The following is a 21917-nucleotide window of genomic DNA, read 5'->3' as shown; positions in this document are numbered from 1 at the left end:
CTGTTTCGCCCTGTATTCCAAATCAAACTCATCAAGATATACTCCATTCAATGTAAATTTCCGGGCCAATCTTCGTAGTTTATACCTTTTCTCTGCAAAAATGGTTACCCGCACGTAAGCTTCCTTTGAAAAAATTTAAAGATAGTGAGAAGAGAACGAAAAAAAAGAAGCAAATTTGAATGAACAAATCGTTGAATGAACTGAGAACACCATAAGAATAAGATTCAGAATACTCTATAGTTGATAATTGATAGTCTCATAGGCAGTAAGTTGGTAAAACACATCAGTTTTTACTTATTGATTGAATTTCATTTGAACTCAATTGTTTATTACGTCCTAATTTGAGTGTTCATTTCCCAAGTGTCAATTTAAAGACATTGAATTGCATCAAGCTACTGGTGACCGTTGGAATTATTATTGACTGATTATACAAGCGTATAAAAGTTAAAAAAAAGATAATTACAGTGAAAACATATAAAAACTCTTTAAAAAAACAACAAAAACTAAAAAAAAAAAAACACGATTTATATTACCCCCCGCTCATTCTTGTTTCATTAATCAGATTATTCAATTTAACCCAATGTCATCGAATCCCTTGTTGAATGATCCCTCTATTATCCAGGTGTCTAAAGGTGAAGAAAGTGGTCAAGAGATCAGTGGTTCTTCTCAGTTACAGATCCCAACGTCTAATGGACTAGAACCAGGCAGTGCTTTATCGAAACTTTTGGACTCTGCAATGGCTAATGCTGCAAAAGAATCAACTCCAGAATTGGAGCCTAGATCTTCAAATGCAAGCCCTGTTAGTAAATCACCGCAATTTTTGTATAAACCAAAGACGAAAAACCCGGATTTTGTTTATTCAATGGATTACTTATTTGAATTGAGTAATTCACCTTTAATTAAAAACTACGATAATTCACCAGAATTACCCGATAAGTCATTTTGGAGATTGAAGGCAAGAAATTCAAGTAAAAATGAAAAAGATTTTAATAACACTAACTTGAGAAATCATCATAATAATCATAATAGTAACAATAGAAAGCACAACAACAATAATAACAAATCTTTAGATTGGGAACGCAAACCAACTGGATTCGGTAAAGCTAATGATTTGGATTCTCTTTCCCCAGATAAAATATCTCAATTATTAGGCGAAACTGCCGATGAAGTCGAACCAGAATGGGATACTGCTGATCTTACTGGTGAAGAATTAAAAATTAATATGGGTCAAACAGTAGAGGACTTTGAAAGATGGAAGATGTCCATGAGAAATGAAGAACGTAAGAAAAATGGCGAACTTGAAGACAATTCATCAGAAACAACCCAATCTACTGGTAATGCTGGAAACGAAGTTGATAATTTCTTTTCTTTTGTTAAACCTAAATCCGAAAATTCAAACAAATCTTCTAGAAATACTAGTGTGTCTACTCCAGTGAATGCAAATAATGAAACGACTACTAAAAGCTCGAGATTTTCATCATTTTTTAATACCCCTGTTTCTGAAACACCTTCGCAACCCAAAGAACAACCTCAAAATCAAAAACTGCTGTTTGGCTCAAGATTCTTTTCTGCTTCTTCCACTCCGGCCGCTGCACCAGCAGCACCGGCAACCGCACCAGGTCCGGCACCGGCACCGGCACCAGCAGCAGCCCAAGCACCACCTTCGATTAAGTCAACATTATCTGGTGCAAATACTAATGTTTCTCTTCCAGAACAAAACCCAGTCGCTTCTCCTTTCAACCAGCACCCAAGTCTGGTGATATCGCAAAATTTACCTCATCCCCCTCCAGGCTTACCTCATGGACCTCCCGGCTTACCTCAAGCTCCACAAAGTATTTCTCAGGGTATCCCAATTGGAGGCAATGCAAACGACTCGTTTTTTCTTTCTTTACTCAATAAAAAGGAAGCTAATGCCTCTCAGACTGGCACTCCTCAAGCATCTTCAGCTAGCTTGATGAATACCTTACAAGGTCATAGCTCGAAGGGAAGTGTTCAACAATCCCCAGTAATCACTGGTAATGCTACCCCAGTCCAACCTTCAGCTTTGTCTTCAAAAGAGCAAATTCCAGGAGTTTTCCAGGGACCACCCCAACAAAGTCCTTTAATTCAACATACAAAGGTCCAACAGCAAAGTCGTCGTCAATCTACTCAGTCTGATGCTAGCTATGGTAGTGAAAACCACCAACCCAATCAGCCTATTCCACCACCTTGGTTTAGAGAATTCGGTCCAAATGGCCCAATACCAATCAATGCCCATAGCGGGCCAAATGGTTTCCCAGGTGGACCAATGCCTCCTCAACAAAAGGGTGAATTACACATGGGAGGTCCTCCTCCAGGAATGTCTGGTCCATCGGCATCCCATATGCAATTCCAGGGTCCTCCCCCAGGTATGTTTCCCCCAGGATTCATGCCACCACCGGGAATGCAAATGCCACCAGGTCAATTTCCAATGCAAAATGGACCACCTAATGGCCCACCACCCAACGGCCCACCACCCAACGGCCCACCACCTAATGGACCACCACCTAATGGACCACCTTCAAACGGACCACCACCCAATGGACCACATTTTGCACCACCACCTAGTGGGCAATCCTTTGGATTTCCACCAGGAGTACCACCACCAGGCATTCCTATTCAACAAATGGGCCCACAACATCAGCAATTCCATATGATGCAGCAGCAACAGCATAACCAGCAACCACCACGTCAATAGAGATGACTTTATGATAATTTATGAATTGCTCTTTTAGTTCTTCCGTGTTATCTGCCTTTTTTCCTTTTTTCTTATCATCATATCTCGCAGAATAACTAAATCATTCAATGTTCTTCAAGCATTCATATTCGCTTTCTACGTTTATTCACTTCTCTTTTTTTTTTTTTTTTTTTTTTTTTTTTTTTTTTTTTCATCCTACTGTGTATATATAATTATAATTTTTCCATTTATTAACTACTTTTAATCATTACTAGTCCTAGAGAGAGCTATAGTTCTTTCGAGATTTGTAAAAACAAATTCAATAATTGAATGTGTTCATCTGTACCGTTATTTAATTTTCTATCAGTCTCGAAGAATATTTTGGATAATCTATTTTTCACAATTGAGCTTAAGGAATCATTAAGAATGAATTTATCATGTAGTTGGTCAACAACTTGTTGAGCACTCCAACCTTGTAAAACGAGACTATCGGTATGGTTAATTATACGTGAGGTATTTCTTGATTCGATTATATCGAAGGTTTGATCGATTAAGTCATCACCCACAACACCAGCAATTTCATGGATGGAGTTTTTCGTTATTCCCGAGGTATCATCATCGGCCATTTCCACATCCTCATCAGAGTTTCTTAAAGACGAGTACAACCTGGTGGCAGATTGTAAGAAGGTGATTGCCTTACGTAAATCACCATTTGAGACTTTCAAAACTTCATCTAAAACTTCGTCATTTTGTAAATTTATATTTTCTTCCTTAACGATGTATTTTAATCTGTTCAATGCATTATCATTATTCAATAATCTAAATCTGAACTTGGAACATCTTGAAGCTAATGGGTCGATAATTCTGGTAATATAATTACAAATCAAACAAAATCTTGTAACGTTTGCATAATTTTCCATAGTTCTTCTCAAAGCCGATTGTGCATCTTTTGTCATTGAATCAGCTTCATCTAATATAATGATTTTATAAGGAGGACATGGATAATTAGCCAAATCATCTTTAGAAGCATTTGATATAGTAGATCTGGCAAAATTTTTGATTTTCTGTCTAACAATCGAAATCCCTCTTTCATCCGATGCATTTAATTCTAATACTCTTGATTTATACAAACTTGGTCCATACAATTGTTTGGCCAATGCCAAAACAGTAGACGTCTTACCTGTACCAGGGGGTCCATAGAACAACATATGTGGTAGATTAGCTGATTGTAAAGTTTTCTTCAATACTTTCACTGCATGATCTTGTGAAGCAACATCGTCTAAGTTTTTGGGACGGTATTTTTCAACCCAAGGTGTATGTTGTAATCTCTCCTTTTCGTATTGCTCAAGCTTTGGCTTGTTACCGGTTAGAACTGAAGTCATACCGACAAACGATGGTATTTAAAGGAAGTAACTTCTTAAGATGATGACTTGAAGACGCGAGCGACTTTACGTCCATTGATTTTTTTGCAAAAAAAAAAAAAAAATTAGTTACGCGTACTACACCTACTAAAACTTGATTTGAAATAAAATTAATTATTAAAGAGGGAATAAGAAGAAAAGAAGTTGGACATGAAGTAAGAACGAAAATAGGATAAACGAATGGGAAGGGGGAAGATCTCTATTAGGTGGATGTAGTTCCAAGCATGGATGAATAAATAAAAAAGGAGAAACTTATTGAACGCCAATAACTGATAATTCTAAAGTCCAAACTCTTCTTATATGAACTTTAACACTTATAGGTTTATCAAGATTAGGTATTTCGATATCAAGATTGACTGATTCATTAGTCCACCAGCATTTTCTGGCAGGTTTCCTCCAAAAAAGTAATAATTTAGTTTGATTTGGATCAGAATTTTTTTTAGCTCTTGATAAGGACCTGGAAGCAGCCCTAGTAGCACTTGTAGCCAAATTAGAAAAACGAGATCTTGATCTTGAACTAGTTGATGCATTGGAACTGACTGGTTGTAAAGAAGGAGATTCAGGAGGAGTAGGAGGATCAGTTTTTAGACGTACTAACGATAATGACAGAATGACACATTTGGAAGGTTCCGTTGATCTACTGCCCCAAAGCTCCAGATGATCAAAACCAGAAGTACATAACATATCGAAAAGATGTTGTTCTGCCGGACCTAAACTTTGGTGAACGTTTGAAGGTAAATTTGGATTGAAACCCAAACCAGAGAAAATTAGCTTATTTTCGACTAATTTATTACCCACAGATAATTTTAAACTTTTAATTTGATCAGCAGTCAAACCAGCAACTGGAGGAATCACATAATAATCTAAATCTTCTCTTAAAACAATAATGGCCGGTTTATTTTGTAAAAAATTAGCATTATTTTCTTGTTGATGACGATAATTATGATTACTTTGAGGTGATGGTGGTGGTAAATCACTTAAATCCTTTTGAGCATCATTAAAAGAATTAATAATATATTCAAAACACTCAGGATCGAAATTTACATAAACAACATCTTCTTCAGTTAAATTCGTAATTACTTGTCCGTTAGCATCTAAAAATACTCCATTGGGGAAAAGACATAATAATATACTCTCAGGTAGACTCATCAATTCATCTCTCGTTATAGTGAATTCTGATCCTCGAATGTTTAAATGAATCTTGGAATTATAATCAATATTACTATTACTATCATCGTACCCTCCTGCATTGATATCGTAAGAATCTTCACTTACTTGAGTAATAATATTTTCAGCCATTCTAATCGTTGTAAATTGTTACCGTACTGTCAATTTATTTTTCTATTTGATCGGTTTTTCAATTGTTTTCCTTCCAATGAAAAGATTCCTGCCACTCTCCCGCTATAAATAATAAAACGTGTAAGCAGGTAGTGATGTTAACGAATGGAATGTTTTCTAGGTTACCAGCACCAGTTTGATAAAGTTTTCAAAGGAACAGAAAAAAAATTTTTTTATTCACTTTCCACCCACTAGATTTCAACAGTATTAGATACGCCTTCAATAAGAGCAACAGAAATCAGCAGCCCGTCACTTATTATCAACACCCTAAGTATCAGCTTATGGTGTGGGTCCGTGTCTTTCGGAAATTGAATTGATCCTTCGTATTTGCTGTTGTTGTCAAACGAAGTTTTTTCTAAATTTTTTTCTATGAGAAGAAAAATGTCGCGCGCTAACTTCCACTCCTTATCCACAAATTTGCGGGAGCGCGCGACATATTTGTTAGGCCGTGGTTGCTCGCGACATTTTTATAACGACTTGAAGAGCAGAGCTGTCGGGGAAGAAGGACCGAAAAGGATAGTTTTGGAGGCCTAACGTGGACGGAAGGACGAGAGAAAGCTAGAATGGCCTGCGGAGAACCGAATGGGTCTTGTGGATGCAAGCAAAACGAGCCACTGGTAGGGCTAAACGATACAGCACGAGAAACAGACGATGATGTTTGGGCCGATGACGATGAAGCGGAATACTCGATGAAAGATCAGTCGACAGCAGACTTGAAGAGAATCCACACCAAACAGGGGTACCTTGACGGGCTCACGCAAGCGCAGGAGTCTGGATTGCAGCAAGGGTTTGACGAAGCGTTTCCCAAGGGGGCCCAATTGGGAATTGAAGTTGGCAGATTACTCTCGAGAATATGGTGCTATAAGGACATCAGAACAGACTTATTTGAACAAGCCAAGCAAGAGTTAGCTATTACCAAGATATTGGACCGGAAATACTTTGATAATGACTTGGAATCAAAGGGAGAACACGAGATTATAGCAAGATGGAAGAATATTTTAAATGAATTACAAAATAGTACATAAGAATATATTAATGCTAAAATGCTAAGAATTAAAACTATCTACTTAAAGGCATGTCATTTAAGATTTCATTATTTAAATTATCAAATAATTCAGAAAATTTTGATTGGAAGTTTGATCTTCCTTTGCACCAATCAATCCAAATTTCACTAATTAAGAATTGGGTTTCTTGAAACATTAAAAATTCTTCAAAACAGCAATTTTTAATTAGCCAATCCTTATTTAATTGTTGAAAGATTTCTTGTTTATCATTAATGATAACTTGTCTCAATTTAACCAATTCGCTTCCCTTAATATCAACATCATCAGTATTCAATTTTGAATATTTTAGTTCATTTTCTTGAATTTTATTTTGTAAATTATTAATATTATTAATTGATAATTTTTTGGAACGTTCGAATAATTCTTGTAATGAATATAAATAATCCAAATAATTTTTAAATTTTTCTAAATTTGTAGTATTTATATTGTAACTTTCATCAATCAATGCTTGATTTGATTTATTGAAAAATTCAGAAATAAAATGTAAGGAATCATTTATAGAGTTAACATCATCTTTATTATTATTTGCAATTATTTCAGTATTTTCATTGTTTTTATGAGGATATAAATTATCGTCTAATTCATTAAATTTATTAATCATTTCAACAAATTTTCCATTATCAAATGCAATTTGTTGTTGTCTTTTTTCGTATCTTTCGACTAGAACAACTAATTTAGTCCAAATTTCTATCAACTTATTAATATTAGTCTCACAATTTTTCCAATTCTTTAAAAATTCTTCCCCAATAGTTGGCCAAATAGAATTGATGAAATTAGTCAGGATTTTTTGTCCTTTGAATTCTAATGAATAATCAATTCTAGCTTGTTTTTTCCAAGTATTCAAATCAGTTGGGACACTTAAAAAAGTTATCACCAATGGTTCTTGTCTCAATACTGGATGCTTAACTAATTGATTTAAAAATCGATGTAAGCCTCGACGACGTCTTTGTAAAAATTGAGAATCAGGAGATGATCCTACTAAATGAATTGTAAATTAGTATTTTGCTCCAAAGAATGGGTGGCGGAAAAAGTTTTGTAATACATACCAGAAAACTTTTTGGGTGGTAACCCAGGTATAACCCTAAAAGGGTATTTTTTCAATAAATATTCTAGTAACCAAACAAAATCACTATATCTTCTAATGACTTTTTTGGTACCTGCTGGTCCATGCAATCCCAATTTTAAATCATGGGTTATAATATAGTTAATATGCTTGAATAGTAATCCTTCTTTTTCTGGAACTTCTTTGATTCTAACTGTATTTGGAGTATTGACTAAAGGTTTAAACCGGTCTCTAATCTCATCGATATATTTTGTAATCTCGTTATATTCAATAGGCTCAGGATTAGAGCTTTCAAATTCATTCTTGGTTTGTTTCTGCTGGATTGAAGAATGGTCAGTTAGAATTGGATCGGACAATATCGATGTTTCTTTATTGGTGGCACCAACACTGTTAGTATTTGAAATTGGTTGACTGCTCCATTCATTTTCTTCCTCGTTATCATTAATAGAAGTTTCATTCAACTGGGATGTCAAAGGATCAATAAAATTTGCTTCTGCGTCAACTTGAGGAACTTCACTATCGGTATTATCATTAGAAATCAACAACTCTATAATAGAACCAGCAATATCCGGTAATCTAGTATTTAATTTGAATTGCAAAGTGACGTAGTCCCCTGTACCAGCCAAGTCAATTTCCAAAGCAATCAAGCCAAGAATCTGGTAGAAATTAGATTCAATTGAAGGTGGTAACAAGTTATAATCGTATAAAATATCAATAATTCGAGTGATTTGATAATTGGTCAATATATCACTTTTAATCAACTTATCAAAAATAGTTTGTTTTAAATCGTCAACCGTTTCGATCTTGGACCCAAGCTCTCCATAAACTCTCTTATAAGACTCTGGAATCGCCGAATCACTAGTGGTTGGTTCACTATTAAGTAATTGAGACGATGTAAGATAACTGGAATCAGGATTGCTATAAAGTAAGGAGTCCCCGGTATTCTTAGCACGGCTGTCATCCTCAGGAGCAGCCCAACCGTTCTCCCAGGGATCTTCCGAGCTAGCAAAGATACTACTATTCATTATTGGATGGATTGATAAGAAGGTGAGTTCAGGGATGGGAAAAACATGATTAGAAAATGTTTTCAAAATCAACAACTACTTCCGCACTATAAAAAAATTCAAGTATTGTCGAATACCATCTTTATCAACATGTTTATCGCTAAGTTACTGGAAAACCAGAGCACAAGCCAGAACAAATGGCAGAATAAAACCCACCAGTGATGTAGTACAAGTCACCAGGGTTTGTATGCGTAGACTACAACGTTTAGGATGAGCTCAGCTGGGGATTTAGGCAATTAGTACCGCACCCTCGAGAAAAGCTTCAACTGTCATACAAGCTGCTGAAGAGTGCCCTGATGAAGTTACCGGAAGAAGAGTAAAGGACTACGTGGAGTCAGTATCGCAGCAGCAGTTGCTTTGGTGAATAAGAATTAGAAATACTGGGAGGAACCCTTCAAAGGAAAATTTGAAGAGATAAAAAAATTGAAAACAAAACAAAACACGACACCAACTTCATTATAAGATACCCTAGACCATGGCAGAAGCAATAACAACGTCACTCTTCAACGTGATCAACTACTTCCACACCAATGACCGGGTCAATCGGGTTGACTTTGGGCTATCCAAGTATCAGTACCTCAATCAATTACTCGAATGGAGAATATCAGAGCTTTTACTACTTGTGATATTATTTGTATTATACTTTTTGGTTTACTGGATTGAACCATTCCAGAGACAATTTGTGATCAGTGATGTGACAATCAACCATCCCTTTGCTGAACATGAAAGAGTCAATAACGCTGCTTTATTTTTCTATGCCGTTTGGAGTCCCTTGACAATTATAGGTATTGTTAGTATTATCATCACCAAACCAAAAAATAAGGTCTACGTAACATATGTTTCGATTATTGGCTTACTAGTATCGGTATTTTTAACCAGTGTTGTCACTGACCTTTTGAAAAACTTCATTGGACGTCATAGACCTGATTTCATTGCCAGATGCATCCCCGATTCCAATGCTGATGTCAATATATTGGTGAATGCAATTGACGTTTGCACAACTACAGATTACGACCGATTGAAAGATGGTTTCAGAACAACTCCGTCTGGCCATCTGAGTTTAAGTTTTGCCGGACTCCTTTATCTTTCCTTATGGTTAGCTGGCCAATTAGTAGTCACCAACTCTCATCTGGGTAGTTGGAGAAGCATAGTGGCAGCATCTCCTACTCTAGTGGCCATGTTGATTGCATTAAGCCGTACCGAAGACTATCGTCACCATTTTATTGATATCATCATTGGTAGCTCGATTGGAATTTGTATCGCTTATACTTCTTATCGCAAACATTTCCCTAGTATAACCCATCCCCAATCCTACGAGCCTTACACCATTATCGAACAAGATCAACAATCACAAGACAATCACGATGGTTACAACAGATTAGAAAGTGTATAAAACAAAGGGTCCTGGAACCTCGATATCAGCCCCTCCGAAAGATTATTTGGCTCGTGTGAGGTGAGTGATTTACCCTATTCTTTCTTTGTTTTCTCTATTATAAACCTAGTTCATAGCAATATATTCCTTTAACAATACTTCTTTGTAGATAACCTTTGTTTTTCACAATAAAAAGACTTTGCAATCGGACGGAACCAAACTATTGTCAACCACAGCAACTTTTCTTGACCTGCCCCCAAAACATCAACTACACTTACTCAATCCAATTACTTCTTCTAACTACCCTGATATTTTATTGTCTTCTGACTTGTTCCTTGGTTAAAGTTGTTGTTGGTTGATACTTTCTGAACGGTCACGTGACAGTTGGCCTATTCCCATTTTTTGAATTTAAAAATACTATAAAATCTGCTTTGATTCCCATCTGATTTGAGTTGGAAGTACGGTCGGACCCTTTTGAATAAACACCCCAGTTTTCCTTATTGCTTTTGGTTTCAACTAGTATTGAAGTGCTCCTGGTGATACAGCCTCAGTCCACTGTCATCGGTTTAGTTGTCGTGTGTCGTGTCAACAGATTTAGATATTACTTAAAATTTAATTCTTTTCTTTTTTTTTTTGTATTTGTCGTTTGTCTTTTCAAACTTGGTTGGTTAAAGCTTCTTGTTTGTTGTTGAGTCTTGTTGTTTAAGTTTAGAATAGAGTAGAATAACCAAGGAAATGACGTCCACTTCTCCAGTATACTGCTTTATATCTGCTGGTAATATGCATTGCATACCGGTGACCTCGTTCACTGATAATTCAATAGCCTCGATCTCGATGACCAACTCTTCTAATGACTCCAGTGACTCTGATAACGAGTTGGTACCAAGAAAGGAGTCAAAATCCATTAAAATGTCTATTAAGCATAAAAATTTACTTTTCTCTTTACACAATCCCTCGTTATCTGACTTGACTAGCTCAAATAAAAAGGATGTTACGTTAAGTCCTCCACTTACCTCGGAGGAGGAGTCTGCTCAGATCTCAACTATACTAGATAACTACTCTACCCATGCAATTTACTTACCTCAATTTCAAATAAACTTGTCGGAAAACGTTGATAGTGATTATATCCAAATTAAAAAATTATTATCAAAAGTATTCCCAACCACTTGGAATAATAAATCCAATATTACCATTAAAAGATTGACGGGAGGTATAACAAACATGTTGCTTTCTTGTAACTATACCGATCCAACCACTCATTTCAATCATACCGTTTTAATGAGAGTTTATGGTCAAGGTACAAATTTAATCATCGATAGACACCGTGAGTTTGTCAGTCATTTGGTTTTAAATTCTCTTCATTTGGCTCCTACAATCCACGCCCGTTTTGCAAATGGTTTAATTTATGGGTTCTTACCCGGTCGCTCTTTAGAATATAATGAATTAAAACATCCCAAATTATTCCCCCTAATTGCTCAACAGTTAGGTAATTGGCATAATAAAATTAAAAGTGATTATATCGATGATGGAGTTGGAAAATTAAATAATTACACTTTATTATTAAAATCTTCAAATAAAAAACAAAAACTTGATCCAAATAATAATCCAAAAAAGGCAATAATAACTAGTATTTGGGATTTAATAGAAGATTGGATTAAAAATGTCCCAACCACTCAAGGATTAATTGACTCATTCAATGAAAATAATAACACAAATGAAGTTGATAAATCAAATTTGAAATCTTATATCAAGAAAGAATTCGATTGGTTAAAATCAACCTTGAATGAATCAGTTAAATCTCCAATTGTCTCAAGTCATTGTGATTTGCTTTCAGGTAATATTATTGTCCCTAATTCTGATGAATACTCGGAAGCTAACTTAGCTAAATCCTTCAATGATGAACCAATTAAATTAAAAGATGACCTTTCAAATCCAATCCAATTCATTGATTATGAATATATGTTGCCTGCTCCAAGAGCTTTTGATATAGCAAATCATTTGGCTGAATACCAAGGCTTTGATTGTGATCGTCTGGCAATTCCTGAAGCCTCTTTTACAAACCCATTCCTAATCGAATGGTGTCGTGGATATCTCAGTAATGAGTTAGATTCAAATAACAGTGATAAAAATGACCGTTTGATACATGATTTATTAAATGAAATTATAAGCTACTATGGTATGCCAGGATTTTATTGGGGTATTTGGGCTTCTATCCAAAGTGAAATTTCCAACATTGATTTCAATTATTCCAATTATTCAAAATTAAGATTACAAGAATATTGGGATTGGAAAGAAAAATTCACTCAATCTTTAAACCTTTGATTTAAATTTCCTATTTAACTAAAAGTCATATTTTAGATATCATTTTTTGTTTAGAAAAAGTTTTTTTCTATTCTTTCAATTCTACGGTTAGTCATCAGGTATAACTACTTGCTTCTTACATAAATCATTTTTAATCATATTTATTTTTTTTCTTCATTGTGATATTATTTAACGCTCTAGATCAACTATGACCGTTTTATCGGTCTTTGGTGAATGAATTATTACCCATTTGTTTCCCTTACCAGCTTCTTTAATTAATGTATTGTAGATGTTTGTAGCAAAGCTTTTCGGAAGATTGTTTGTTGAATAAACAACTTTTCTGATCCATTCATCGGATTGCTTTAACGAAGTTATCAGAATCATATCTAGTACATCATCCCTAGCATCAACACTTACTACTGGTGTATTAGATAAATTTTTGACTAATTCTGCTCCAGCGACTTTGGCATCGTTTTCAATCTCCCATTTATCCCGCTTGTTATTATTCTTACGACCTCTAGGGGCATCATTATTGACTGTGATAACTTTTTGATCAATATCAATATTATAGAGAGGTCCACCGCTAATGGCCGATTTATCATCAATTTCTGAATCATCATTATTATGCTCAACACTATGTGAACTATTAAGTGGGCTGCTGTTATACTCATAGTTATCCTCGTTATTACGTTCTTCAATCTCACCCAATAAATATTCTACCACTTCAGGATAATCAATATCAACATCTTTACCACTGCTGACATCTTTCACTCTTAAAGGTTTGAACTGATTTGATGACTTCTTGTTCTTTTTGCGAGTGGCTTTCGAATTAGACTGCTTTATTATTACCACCCAATTGGCCCCATCAATATGAGCTTTATGAATCAAGTCTTCTTGGGACGTAGGGTGAAATATATCACTGCTTATATCGTTTGCCCATAATCTTTTAACTAGTTCGTATCCAGATTCCTCTATGTAGCTTTCTGTCAAGCTTGTAACCAAGACATCACATCTAACCCTTCTCCATTTAACTTTCGAGAACTCGGAGTTATTCTTCATATTTGGTAAACTCGATTTGGTCTTCTTATTAGTATTCTTCATCTGCTGAAACAAGTAAGTAGCCCCTATTTGGAACCCTACGGCGTGCGAAGTTATCGACTTATTCAAGTCTCTATTTGATAAAGATCGTATCAAGTTGTCGTACCTTCCACCAGTTCCAACTAAAGCTATTTTCTTTTGATCGTTTCTATGATACACTTGAAACATAAGACCTCCGGCGTAATAATTACTACTATAATTACTAAGCGGGTTAAACCTTATGGTACTTTGAACTCCTAAACTGGTAGCGATTTTCAAAACATGTAATAAGTGATCAATAGATTTCTCAATCTTTGCAAGTAAAGGCGAATCAGCCATAAGCTTTTGAATCTTTGGTTTCGCTTTTTCTGGATCTACCGTGAAATTAAATGTATCTATAAGATCCTTGATAACAGTATGTTGGATTTTAAAATCTTCTCTCAAGCTTGCTTTGATATCTTCTGGTGATTTACCATGCAGTAATTGGGACAATTTGACGAAGAACTCTTCTTTTCTTTTCCCATCTATTCTAACGGAATTTCCAAAAGCAAATTCAGTCACACTATTTAATATATCACAATGATTAATCATGATAGAAGTTTGCGAGTTCTTAACTTTAAAACACGGAAATGATTCTAGTATTTCATCTACTATCTTAAGACACTCTGCTTCATTTTCAGCTCTGCTTAATATATCATGGGTTGAAATATCAAAACTGACAGCACTGAATTTTTCTGGAGCTCCACTCCCTCTTGTGTTCGGTCTGTAAACAAATTGATGTCGGTATAACTTCGAAACAGAAATATTGGTACGGCTGAAAAATCTTGCAGTTGGTAAAACAAGATCATAAGGCAAAGTTAAAACTTGACCATTCCGGTCTAATACTTCATAGCAATGCCCTGGAGATTGGCTATAAGCCTTTGGTAGCAAAATACCAGAACTATAGTCAGCTACTGCACCATGCTTCTGGAAAATATTAGATAGCTCACTGACAATTTGACTAAAAGTCAAATAATCATTAACGGAATGCTCTAGTTGATGCATATGTGAATGCCTACCATGACTATCAAACATAAGATCTCTCGCTAAAACATATGGTTGCGAAAAAAGACTTTCTCGAACTTTTTGCTGCCATGGAGAGGCAGGGTCGGATAAAGCTTTGAGAGCCTCCTTGATTATTCTATCTTCATACTCGACAGGTAACCATCCAGTCTGCAAAAGGTCGTTGGCACCAGGCCTTTCCTTTGGATTATGATTGAGCAATGATCTTATTATTTTCTTTTGCACCTTGTATTTTGAATCGGTGAAATTACTTGGGAATTCAATTGATGCCAATCTTAAATTGTTTAAAGTTGCGGCCCTTTCCATACCAGTAGATAATGGATAGCACATTTCGAAAAATATAATCCCCAAGGAATACATATCCACCTTTTCATCATACTCTCCTGTTGCTACTTCTTTAGCAGTGTAAAAAACTGTGCCAACAACTGTAGAAAACTCCTTATTTCCAGTTGATGCAACTTGATTATTATCCAGAATGGCACTGGAGAATTGAGAATTCTTTGCCAAACCGAAATCACCAATTTTAACGTTATTCGATTTATCAATAAAAATGTTCATTGGTTTCAAGTCACGATGAATGAACCCAGAGCTGTGAATGTAGCTCACGGCTTCTAATATTTGACGGAAAAGTCTCCAATATTCGTTTGGATTCTTAGGAAGACCCTGTTCTATTAGATCCAGTAAGGTCTTATTTTCACAGAATTCCATTTGAATATACAAGATTGATTTAGCTTGGTGTAAATCCCTGAGTTTGTTAATTTCCGTTTTATTGTGTCTAATGAAGTGCGATCTCGTTGTCTTACTGCTGGATGCCTCATCGGTGAACTCATCTGTTTCATCATCTTCGGTATCCTCGTCTTCAGTATCCTCGTCACAGCTGGTATTGTCTTCATCACTTTCAACTGCCTGGTTGCCATCCGATGAGTTAGCAAAAACAATTCGATCATCAAAATCACTATCCGAATAATCAAGTTGTGCATCAAGCGAATTTGCTAAGTAGTCTACTTGAAATGAATCATCATGAGCTCGCATAGCAGAGGAAGATCTTGCAATTGGACTTTCAAAGTCACTATCAGAGTCACTTTCAGAAGACGAGTCCGAGTCTATAGCTCCTGAATCATTCACAGGGTTTACTTCCTCAACCCAACAACCATAATATCTCACTATATATTGATGGTTCAATCTAGCCAAAGAAAGAACCTCACTGAGAATAACCTCCAACTTATTTGCCCTATGCTTTACTTTCTTTATAGCGTAAAATGTTCCTTCCATTCTATTTCTTGCTTTCACAACTTCACCAAAACCACCTTTACCTAATTTGCTGACTTCTTCAAACTCTCTTTCATATCTAGAGTCAATAGCATTTCCAGAATTTGCACTGGGTGTATCACCAAGATACGGGTTTTGGTTTTGGTTAGAATAACGTCTTCTGGAAGGCAATGCAGGGGAAAGATTCCTTCTACTAGCTTCTATAGCAGCCGTCTGGTAGCGAGTAGATCCTAAAGGAGCCCTGAAAGAGTCTATATGATCCGGTATAGGTGATATCGGAGTAGTTGAGTCAAACATCATTCGCGGGTTCGTTTCAGTATTATTCACATAATGGATACCATCTCTAAAAAATTTGAGGGCATTAAGTTCTAGCAAACTTGGACGTTTCGATGCTTTTGGTTGGATCATTCTTGATAATAAGTCATAAACAATTTCAGCGTGATCACGAGCCTCACCATAGTCATCTGGATTGAAATTACGTAAAAAATCCTCAGGTCTGGGATAGAGTTTAGTCAATGTGTTGTAATTAATCATAATTCGTAAAAATAGAACACCCAAGTTCCATATGTCTGATTTCGGGCCACAGGGAAATTCTGGATCGATCCAATTGGTAGGGATTAAGTGTTTCATGAAGCCATATTTACCGGATTTGGACTTCAGTTGATCGATATTCGGATATTCATTTAGCATAGACAATAAAGAAAACCCGTATGAAGGATGCAGAAGTTTTAAAACCTTAATCGTAGTTGGTTCTCCGTCATCGTCGTCATACGACATGTCTTTATTTGAATTTTGATAGTAGTAGTCAACTTCTGCATCACATACCAATACGGTGAAAGGACATATCAAGTAATGAGTGAGACCAGAATTGTGTAAGTACTCTATTCCAGGAAGTAATTGTATAAGCCATGACCTTGCCAATTCCCAACTGAAAAACTCAGCTGTTGATAGCATATCATGTAGGTATTCAGCAGTTTGAGAAAATTGAGATAAAAGATTTATTTCCCAGCCGTATTCTTTTCTATCTATTTGGTATCCATAAAGCTTGAAAATATTTTCATTGTTAAGATGTCTTATTTGCTCTAAATCCCTTTCAAATTGTCTCACAACCGTTATACCGTCATCAGTCAACCAAAATGGATTATCTATGGTAACTTGAGTCAATATGTACAGCACTTCGATCTTTTTATTATTGAACTTGCGTTGAATGTCCTGAGAAACGTACGGTTTAACAATATACTGTTTACTAATGGAAGAAAGTATATCATTCTTTTGAGTATATGCAATAAAGCCTTGCACAGCTTTAAATTTAAATGTAGATTTACTATTAGGAATATCACCCCAGATTGGATTAGCAAAAATATAGCACCCACTGGTATCTGGGGGAATCAAATCATCATTATTTCTGGCAGATTGTGAGGCGTCCAAGGAAGCAGAGTTATATGAGTCCTGATAGAACTCATCATGATACCTCGATAGTTGTTCATTCAATACCTTGCTTTGGCGTTCTTTAGCAAGTTCTTGTTCATACTCTAGTTCAGCTTCCTTCTCCTCTAGCTTACGTCTTTCATTTTGAAGACGTTTTTCTCGTTCTTCTTCCAAAGACAAAACTTTCTCTGTAGTTTGTTGAAAATCATCGATAATGTCTTTTACCTCTGATATTATTGTAAAACATACTTCCTCACCCTGATATTCTTTTATCAATTCATGTATCTTTTCGTCTATTTTCTTCAATCTAGACTTAGTTATATTTTTAGGATCTAGCACTTTAATTATGGGTGATGTCACGGGATATGTAGGGGTAAGAGAAAAATCAAGCGTCAACGACACAACTGGGTGGTCTGGGTTCTCACAGGATGATAAATAGATTTGGAAATGTGGACTGGGCTTCTTATTCCAGATTAATTTAGAGGAAGTGATGTTCTTAAATATATCCCCATATATGGACTCAACACTGCTAAGCTCATCCTGCTGTCGAGCTTCCAATTCCAGGGGATCTGTTGGTGAATAATCCATACTAGTTGATATTCTCCCTTGGATTTAAATGAAGTTTGCAAATTCAATGGCAGTATTAATAGGTCCCTTCTTCTTATTGATTTAGATGATATTATGTAGACCAAACTGAAAAAAAAAAAAAAATTGAGAAGGCCCAACTACGCATAATTCTTGCACACTATACTAGGGTTCATGTATGAAATAGACATTTCTGATTGAACACCTACATTCTTAAACATGCCTCCGATTCAGAATATAGAGGAAGGCCCCGATACCATAAGGATACTCATCACCACCGACAATCATGTGGGTTATAACGAGAATGATCTTATTAGAGGAGATGATGGATGGAAAACATTTCAAGAGATCACATATCTTGCAAAAACGAAGGATGTAGACATGATATTACAGAGTGGTGACCTTTTTCATGTGAATAAGCCTTCGAAGAAATCGATATATCATGTTATGCGGTCATTGCGGTTGAATTGCTTGGGAGATCGCCCTTGTGAGTTGGAACTACTCAGTGATCCAAGCAACTTGTTAGATGGTGGATTCAATACTGTGAATTATGAAGACCCCAATATTAACGTGTCAGTTCCTGTGTTTGCTATAAGTGGTAATCATGATGATGCTACAGGGGAAGGTTTGCTACTGCCTCTCGACTTACTCTCGGTTTCTGGGTTTATCAATTACTTTGGTAAAATTCCAGACAATGAAAAGATAACTGTTATGCCGATTCTTTTACAGAAGGGTAAGTCAAAGTTAGCTCTATATGGAATGAACAACGTCAAAGATGAAAGATTACACAGAAATTTCAGAGATGGCGAAGTTACGTTCTTAAGACCTAACGTTCAAACAGACCAATGGTTTAATCTTCTAGCACTTCATCAAAACCATTACCAGCATTCTGCCACATCTTTCTTACCTGAATCTTATCTTCCGTCTTTTCTTAACTTTGTTTTGTGGGGGCATGAACATGAATGCATTCCAAATCCAGTTTACAATCCTGATACTGGATTTGATACTCTTCAACCTGGTTCCTCCATTGCAACTGCTCTAAGCGAGGGAGAGACTGCTGAAAAACATGTTTTTATCTTGAGTATAAAAGAGAAAGAGTATTCTTTGGAGCCCATCAAGCTCCAGACGGTTCGTCCTTTTGTGATGAAAGAAGTCTCTTTAATGAGAGAGGGGTTCGTTCCTGGTCCTGCTTCCAAAAATGACATCTCTAAATTTTTGGTATCAGAGGTTGAAAAATTAATCGAAGAAGCAAACCAGCAATATCGAGACTCTAACCCTGAGTTATTTGAGGACTTGGAAGATGATATACAACCTGAGTATCCGTTACCTTTAGTCAGACTACGTGTTGAGTATTCTGGTGATTACGAAGTTGAAAATGCTAGACGTTTTTCTAATAAGTTTGTGGGAAAGATAGCCAATGTTAATGATGTCTTACACTGTTATAAAAAAAAAGGAAATAAATACAATCAAGTAAGTCTGATTGTTCTGAATGATAAAAAATTAGGAATAGATGAGAGAGATTTGGCTGCATCTGTTATATCAAAAGCTAATATCAAAGATTTTTTGAAAGATTTCCTCGAAGAATCCAACATGTCAATCATACCGGAAGAGGGAATAATTGATATGACTAAAAAATGTATTGACCAAGACGACAAACAATTAATATCTGATTATATTGAAAATTCCATAGAGTCATCGATCAAGCTGCTTTCAAAAGTTGATATCAATTTTGACGACTTGGAGGGAGATGGTGACTCGAGATTAGCTTTCAAAAATGTTCTTAATACATTCAAACGGGAGCACGATTTCAAAAAACTGATCGATAAGGAGGCATCGAAAAGACTGATGCCTTACAATTCCAAAAAAAGTGATGAATTAATGGAAATTGATAATGAAGAGAGTGGTGATACACAAGCAGGAAAGAAAACACAAACGAAAGCAAGATTGAGTACTCGATCAACGGCATCAAAAAGAAAAGCTGCCCCTAAGTCTTCCATGGCAGTTGATGATCATGATGATGATAGTGACCACGATGCGTATCAGGAGGACGATTCTCAAGTAGAAGTGAATGAAATAGATAGTGAACAGGATGAGGAATATGAGGTTCCAAAGAAGAAACAAAGTACTCGCAAACCAACTACAAAGGGAACAAGCAGGAATCTGACGTCAAAGACCGCAAATGGTAGAAATTCCAAAAAGACTACAGAGTCCACTTGTAAACGGAATGTGAAGAAGCCTCAGGGGTCTATAATTGATGATATAATGAAACTAGGCAGGTAAATAGAAGGTAGTCTTTTAATTATAAGTTATATACATAGAATAGATAAAGCCAGACCAATATCTTAAAGCTTAATCAAGAGAAGCTGCTTCATTGATAAGCTTATCCATATCGAAGTTTGGATTACCAGAAGTGAAATCTCTTAATAATTCTAATTTTCTCTTAGAACCTTCTTTATCAGTAAGACCACCATAAAATCTTTGAACATTTAATATCAAAAGTTGGGCTTCTTCCATTGTTAATGGGACATCGGCTTCAAGTTGACCGTTCATTAAGACAAGATCAGTTTTATCAGCTAAGTCTTGATGAAACATAAGCGTGGTATGTGGTTTAGCGTACTCTTTATGAAGTTTGTATTCAGCAACAGTCGTTAACATACAATGAGTGGTCTTTGGACCGACAAAGCTCCATTGAACGAAATGCATTTCGTATCCGTCCTCAGTTTTTGGTAAAGGTAAGATGAAACTTGGGTTTTTGAAAGCATTAGCATACATCTTAGCAAATTGGATACTGTTTAAGGCTGCATGGAAATTACCTTCTTTATTTTGAAATCTAGCTCTCCATATGAATTGTAATTCTTTAGCAGGCAATTCTTTTGCTTTCTCAACATCTATGAAGCTATCAAGGGTTTTATATGGTGCCACTGGGGCATCTTTGTCGACAGGTGATCTAACCTTGATAGTTTTTGAATCCTTATTCTTTTGGATTTCTTCTGCCTTCTTTCTTTCGTACGCTTCGAGTTCTTTCAATGGATCGACGGCATTGAATTCTTTCTTCTTTAATTCTATATCTTCCTTGAGCTTTTCCTGTAATTCTGCTGCATCTTTCAATCCTAAAGATTTTGCTTTTTGATCAAGTTTTTCTTGATATTTAATGAAAGCATCGGTCGTTTTATCTGGAGCAGTGGCATAAGCTCTAGTGGCGAGAGCATTGAAACGAGTAACAGCCCTTAAGCTGGATGGCCTGATACTTCTTATGCTATTTCTAAACATCGTACTCTTGGGCAAGCTAATCTATAAAGGTTTATGGGTTTTGTTCAAATCTAGCTTAAAGAGTATTGAGATGAAAAAAAAAAATTTAACCAAAGTTGCACGACAGCCTACAGAATGACATAAGTTCATGCTACGTCAAAAGAATTATATGAATTCGACTATATACAGCAGAATGGGCTCAGGCAAAGATTGTGGATGGTTTGAGCCCTACGATTAAGCGAGTCTGGGTGTTTTCACGTCCCAGTTTAAATAAATAGAGGATTTGGAGATATACACAGTCAGTTTGCAACAAATAGAAAAACTCTCTATCAGGCTTCTTACTCCTTCTTAGGACCTGGCAATTCGTGGACCTTGTCAGTCTCTGATTCGTCCTTTCTGTATGACTCTGGTGCGTCTTTAGCATGGTGGCCAATAAGACCCCTTAGAGATTCTGGGATATCTTCAAAAGCCAAATCATCTGTTGTGGTAGCGACTGATTGGCCCTGTTCCTTCAAAATATCCTCAAGGTTAACTTTGTTGTCCCTGAAAATCTTCAAGTTATCTGCTATCAAATGGCGGTTTTTGCAGCCTGGACACTGAATTAGCACAGTCCCTTTATAGTACGATTGTCTGGAGAATGCGTGGGAAGATCTGGTGTCACATTTCTTGCAAGTGAATGCAATCATTAATTGTGGGTCATCAGCTTTCAAAGTAGCAGATTTGTCGTTATTTGATTGTGAAGAATGGAGACGAATACCGTGACTAAGACCGTGTGAAAAGACTGGTCTCGATGCCAAATAGGCTCTTCTCAAAAGAGCAGGAGATCTGGCAAAGACCCTTGCATTTCTGGTCAATAACATCAAGCTTCTGGAGTTCATTTTCGTTTGGACAGAGATATTTCACTGAAAGAAGATGGTCGATAAACCTTC

The 21917-nt window shown here is 36.1% G+C and overlaps 11 protein-coding genes across 11 annotated transcripts; 5 read left to right on the top strand and 6 right to left on the bottom strand.

Annotated features, from left to right (window-relative positions):
* Positions 1-343: 343 nt before the first annotated feature.
* HYPBUDRAFT_172235 (uncharacterized protein) lies at positions 344-2855 on the top strand. The gene has a single exon (XM_020222854.1). It carries the CDS (start codon positions 581-583, stop codon positions 2714-2716), a length of 2136 nt encoding a protein of 711 aa, XP_020078690.1. The 5' UTR covers positions 344-580; the 3' UTR covers positions 2717-2855.
* A 127-nt stretch (positions 2856-2982) lies between these two features.
* On the bottom strand, positions 2983-4077 carry RFC2 (replication factor C subunit 2; the record flags this gene model as incomplete). The annotated part of the gene is made up of 1 exon (XM_020218299.1): positions 2983-4077. One exon carries the CDS (start codon positions 4075-4077, stop codon positions 2983-2985), a length of 1095 nt encoding a protein of 364 aa, XP_020078689.1.
* Positions 4078-4368: 291 nt separating this feature from the next.
* HYPBUDRAFT_3578 (uncharacterized protein) lies at positions 4369-5415 on the bottom strand (the record flags this gene model as incomplete). The annotated part of the gene is made up of 1 exon (XM_020223359.1): positions 4369-5415. The coding sequence occupies one exon, from the start codon at positions 5413-5415 to the stop codon at positions 4369-4371; it is 1047 nt and encodes a 348-aa protein (XP_020078688.1).
* Positions 5416-5768: 353 nt separating this feature from the next.
* On the top strand, positions 5769-6528 carry YAE1 (Yae1p). The gene has a single exon (XM_020220434.1). It carries the CDS (start codon positions 6018-6020, stop codon positions 6477-6479), a length of 462 nt encoding a protein of 153 aa, XP_020078687.1. The 5' UTR covers positions 5769-6017; the 3' UTR covers positions 6480-6528.
* On the bottom strand, positions 6497-8863 carry HYPBUDRAFT_236194 (uncharacterized protein). The gene is made up of 2 exons (XM_020223186.1): positions 7565-8863; positions 6497-7496 (listed from the first exon to the last, which is right to left on the bottom strand). Exons 1-2 carry the CDS (start codon positions 8604-8606, stop codon positions 6514-6516), a joined length of 2025 nt encoding a protein of 674 aa, XP_020078686.1. The 5' UTR covers positions 8607-8863; the 3' UTR covers positions 6497-6513.
* Positions 8864-9120: 257 nt separating this feature from the next.
* On the top strand, positions 9121-10038 carry DPP3 (bifunctional diacylglycerol diphosphate phosphatase/phosphatidate phosphatase; the record flags this gene model as incomplete). The annotated part of the gene is made up of 1 exon (XM_020218083.1): positions 9121-10038. The coding sequence occupies one exon, from the start codon at positions 9121-9123 to the stop codon at positions 10036-10038; it is 918 nt and encodes a 305-aa protein (XP_020078685.1).
* A 357-nt stretch (positions 10039-10395) lies between these two features.
* HYPBUDRAFT_236179 (uncharacterized protein) lies at positions 10396-12339 on the top strand (the record flags this gene model as incomplete). The annotated part of the gene is made up of 1 exon (XM_020223185.1): positions 10396-12339. The coding sequence occupies exon 1, from the start codon at positions 10753-10755 to the stop codon at positions 12337-12339; it is 1587 nt and encodes a 528-aa protein (XP_020078684.1). The 5' UTR covers positions 10396-10752.
* A 151-nt stretch (positions 12340-12490) lies between these two features.
* On the bottom strand, positions 12491-17801 carry GCN2 (serine/threonine-protein kinase). The gene has a single exon (XM_020220433.1). It carries the CDS (start codon positions 17740-17742, stop codon positions 12508-12510), a length of 5235 nt encoding a protein of 1744 aa, XP_020078683.1. The 5' UTR covers positions 17743-17801; the 3' UTR covers positions 12491-12507.
* A 123-nt stretch (positions 17802-17924) lies between these two features.
* Positions 17925-20144, top strand: MRE11 (MRX complex nuclease subunit). Its single transcript, XM_020220432.1, has one exon. The coding sequence runs from the start codon at positions 17959-17961 to the stop codon at positions 20017-20019; it is 2061 nt and encodes a 686-aa protein (XP_020078682.1). The 5' UTR covers positions 17925-17958; the 3' UTR covers positions 20020-20144.
* On the bottom strand, positions 20089-21009 carry HYPBUDRAFT_3572 (uncharacterized protein; the record flags this gene model as incomplete). Its single annotated transcript, XM_020223358.1, has 1 exon — positions 20089-21009. The coding sequence occupies one exon, from the start codon at positions 21007-21009 to the stop codon at positions 20089-20091; it is 921 nt and encodes a 306-aa protein (XP_020078681.1).
* A 138-nt stretch (positions 21010-21147) lies between these two features.
* HYPBUDRAFT_151311 (uncharacterized protein) lies at positions 21148-21897 on the bottom strand. Its single transcript, XM_020220431.1, has one exon. The coding sequence runs from the start codon at positions 21864-21866 to the stop codon at positions 21327-21329; it is 540 nt and encodes a 179-aa protein (XP_020078680.1). The 5' UTR covers positions 21867-21897; the 3' UTR covers positions 21148-21326.
* Between the last annotated feature and the right edge of the window lie 20 nt (positions 21898-21917).

This window comes from Hyphopichia burtonii (genome assembly GCF_001661395.1).
Source record: "Hyphopichia burtonii NRRL Y-1933 unplaced genomic scaffold HYPBUscaffold_1, whole genome shotgun sequence".
Lineage (NCBI taxonomy): Eukaryota > Fungi > Ascomycota > Pichiomycetes > Serinales > Debaryomycetaceae > Hyphopichia > Hyphopichia burtonii.
Note: the sequence above shows the minus strand (reverse complement) of the source record. Positions and strands in the feature narration are given on the sequence as shown.

Bases quoted from the DNA above. Each gene is read 5' to 3' on its own strand.
- YAE1 (XM_020220434.1), top strand. From the start codon at position 6,018: ATGGCCTGCGGAGAACCGAATGGGTCTTGTGGATGCAAGCAAAACGAG.
- MRE11 (XM_020220432.1), top strand. From the start codon at position 17,959: ATGCCTCCGATTCAGAATATAGAGGAAGGCCCCGATACCATAAGGATA.
- HYPBUDRAFT_172235 (XM_020222854.1), top strand. From the start codon at position 581: ATGTCATCGAATCCCTTGTTGAATGATCCCTCTATTATCCAGGTGTCT.
- GCN2 (XM_020220433.1), bottom strand. From the start codon at position 17,742: ATGGATTATTCACCAACAGATCCCCTGGAATTGGAAGCTCGACAGCAG.
- HYPBUDRAFT_151311 (XM_020220431.1), bottom strand. From the start codon at position 21,866: ATGAACTCCAGAAGCTTGATGTTATTGACCAGAAATGCAAGGGTCTTT.
- HYPBUDRAFT_236194 (XM_020223186.1), bottom strand. From the start codon at position 8,606: ATGAATAGTAGTATCTTTGCTAGCTCGGAAGATCCCTGGGAGAACGGT. The intron at 7,497-7,564 runs GTATGTATTACA...CAATTCATTTAG, and splicing joins ACCACCCAAAAAGTTTTCTG to TAGGATCATCTCCTGATTCT.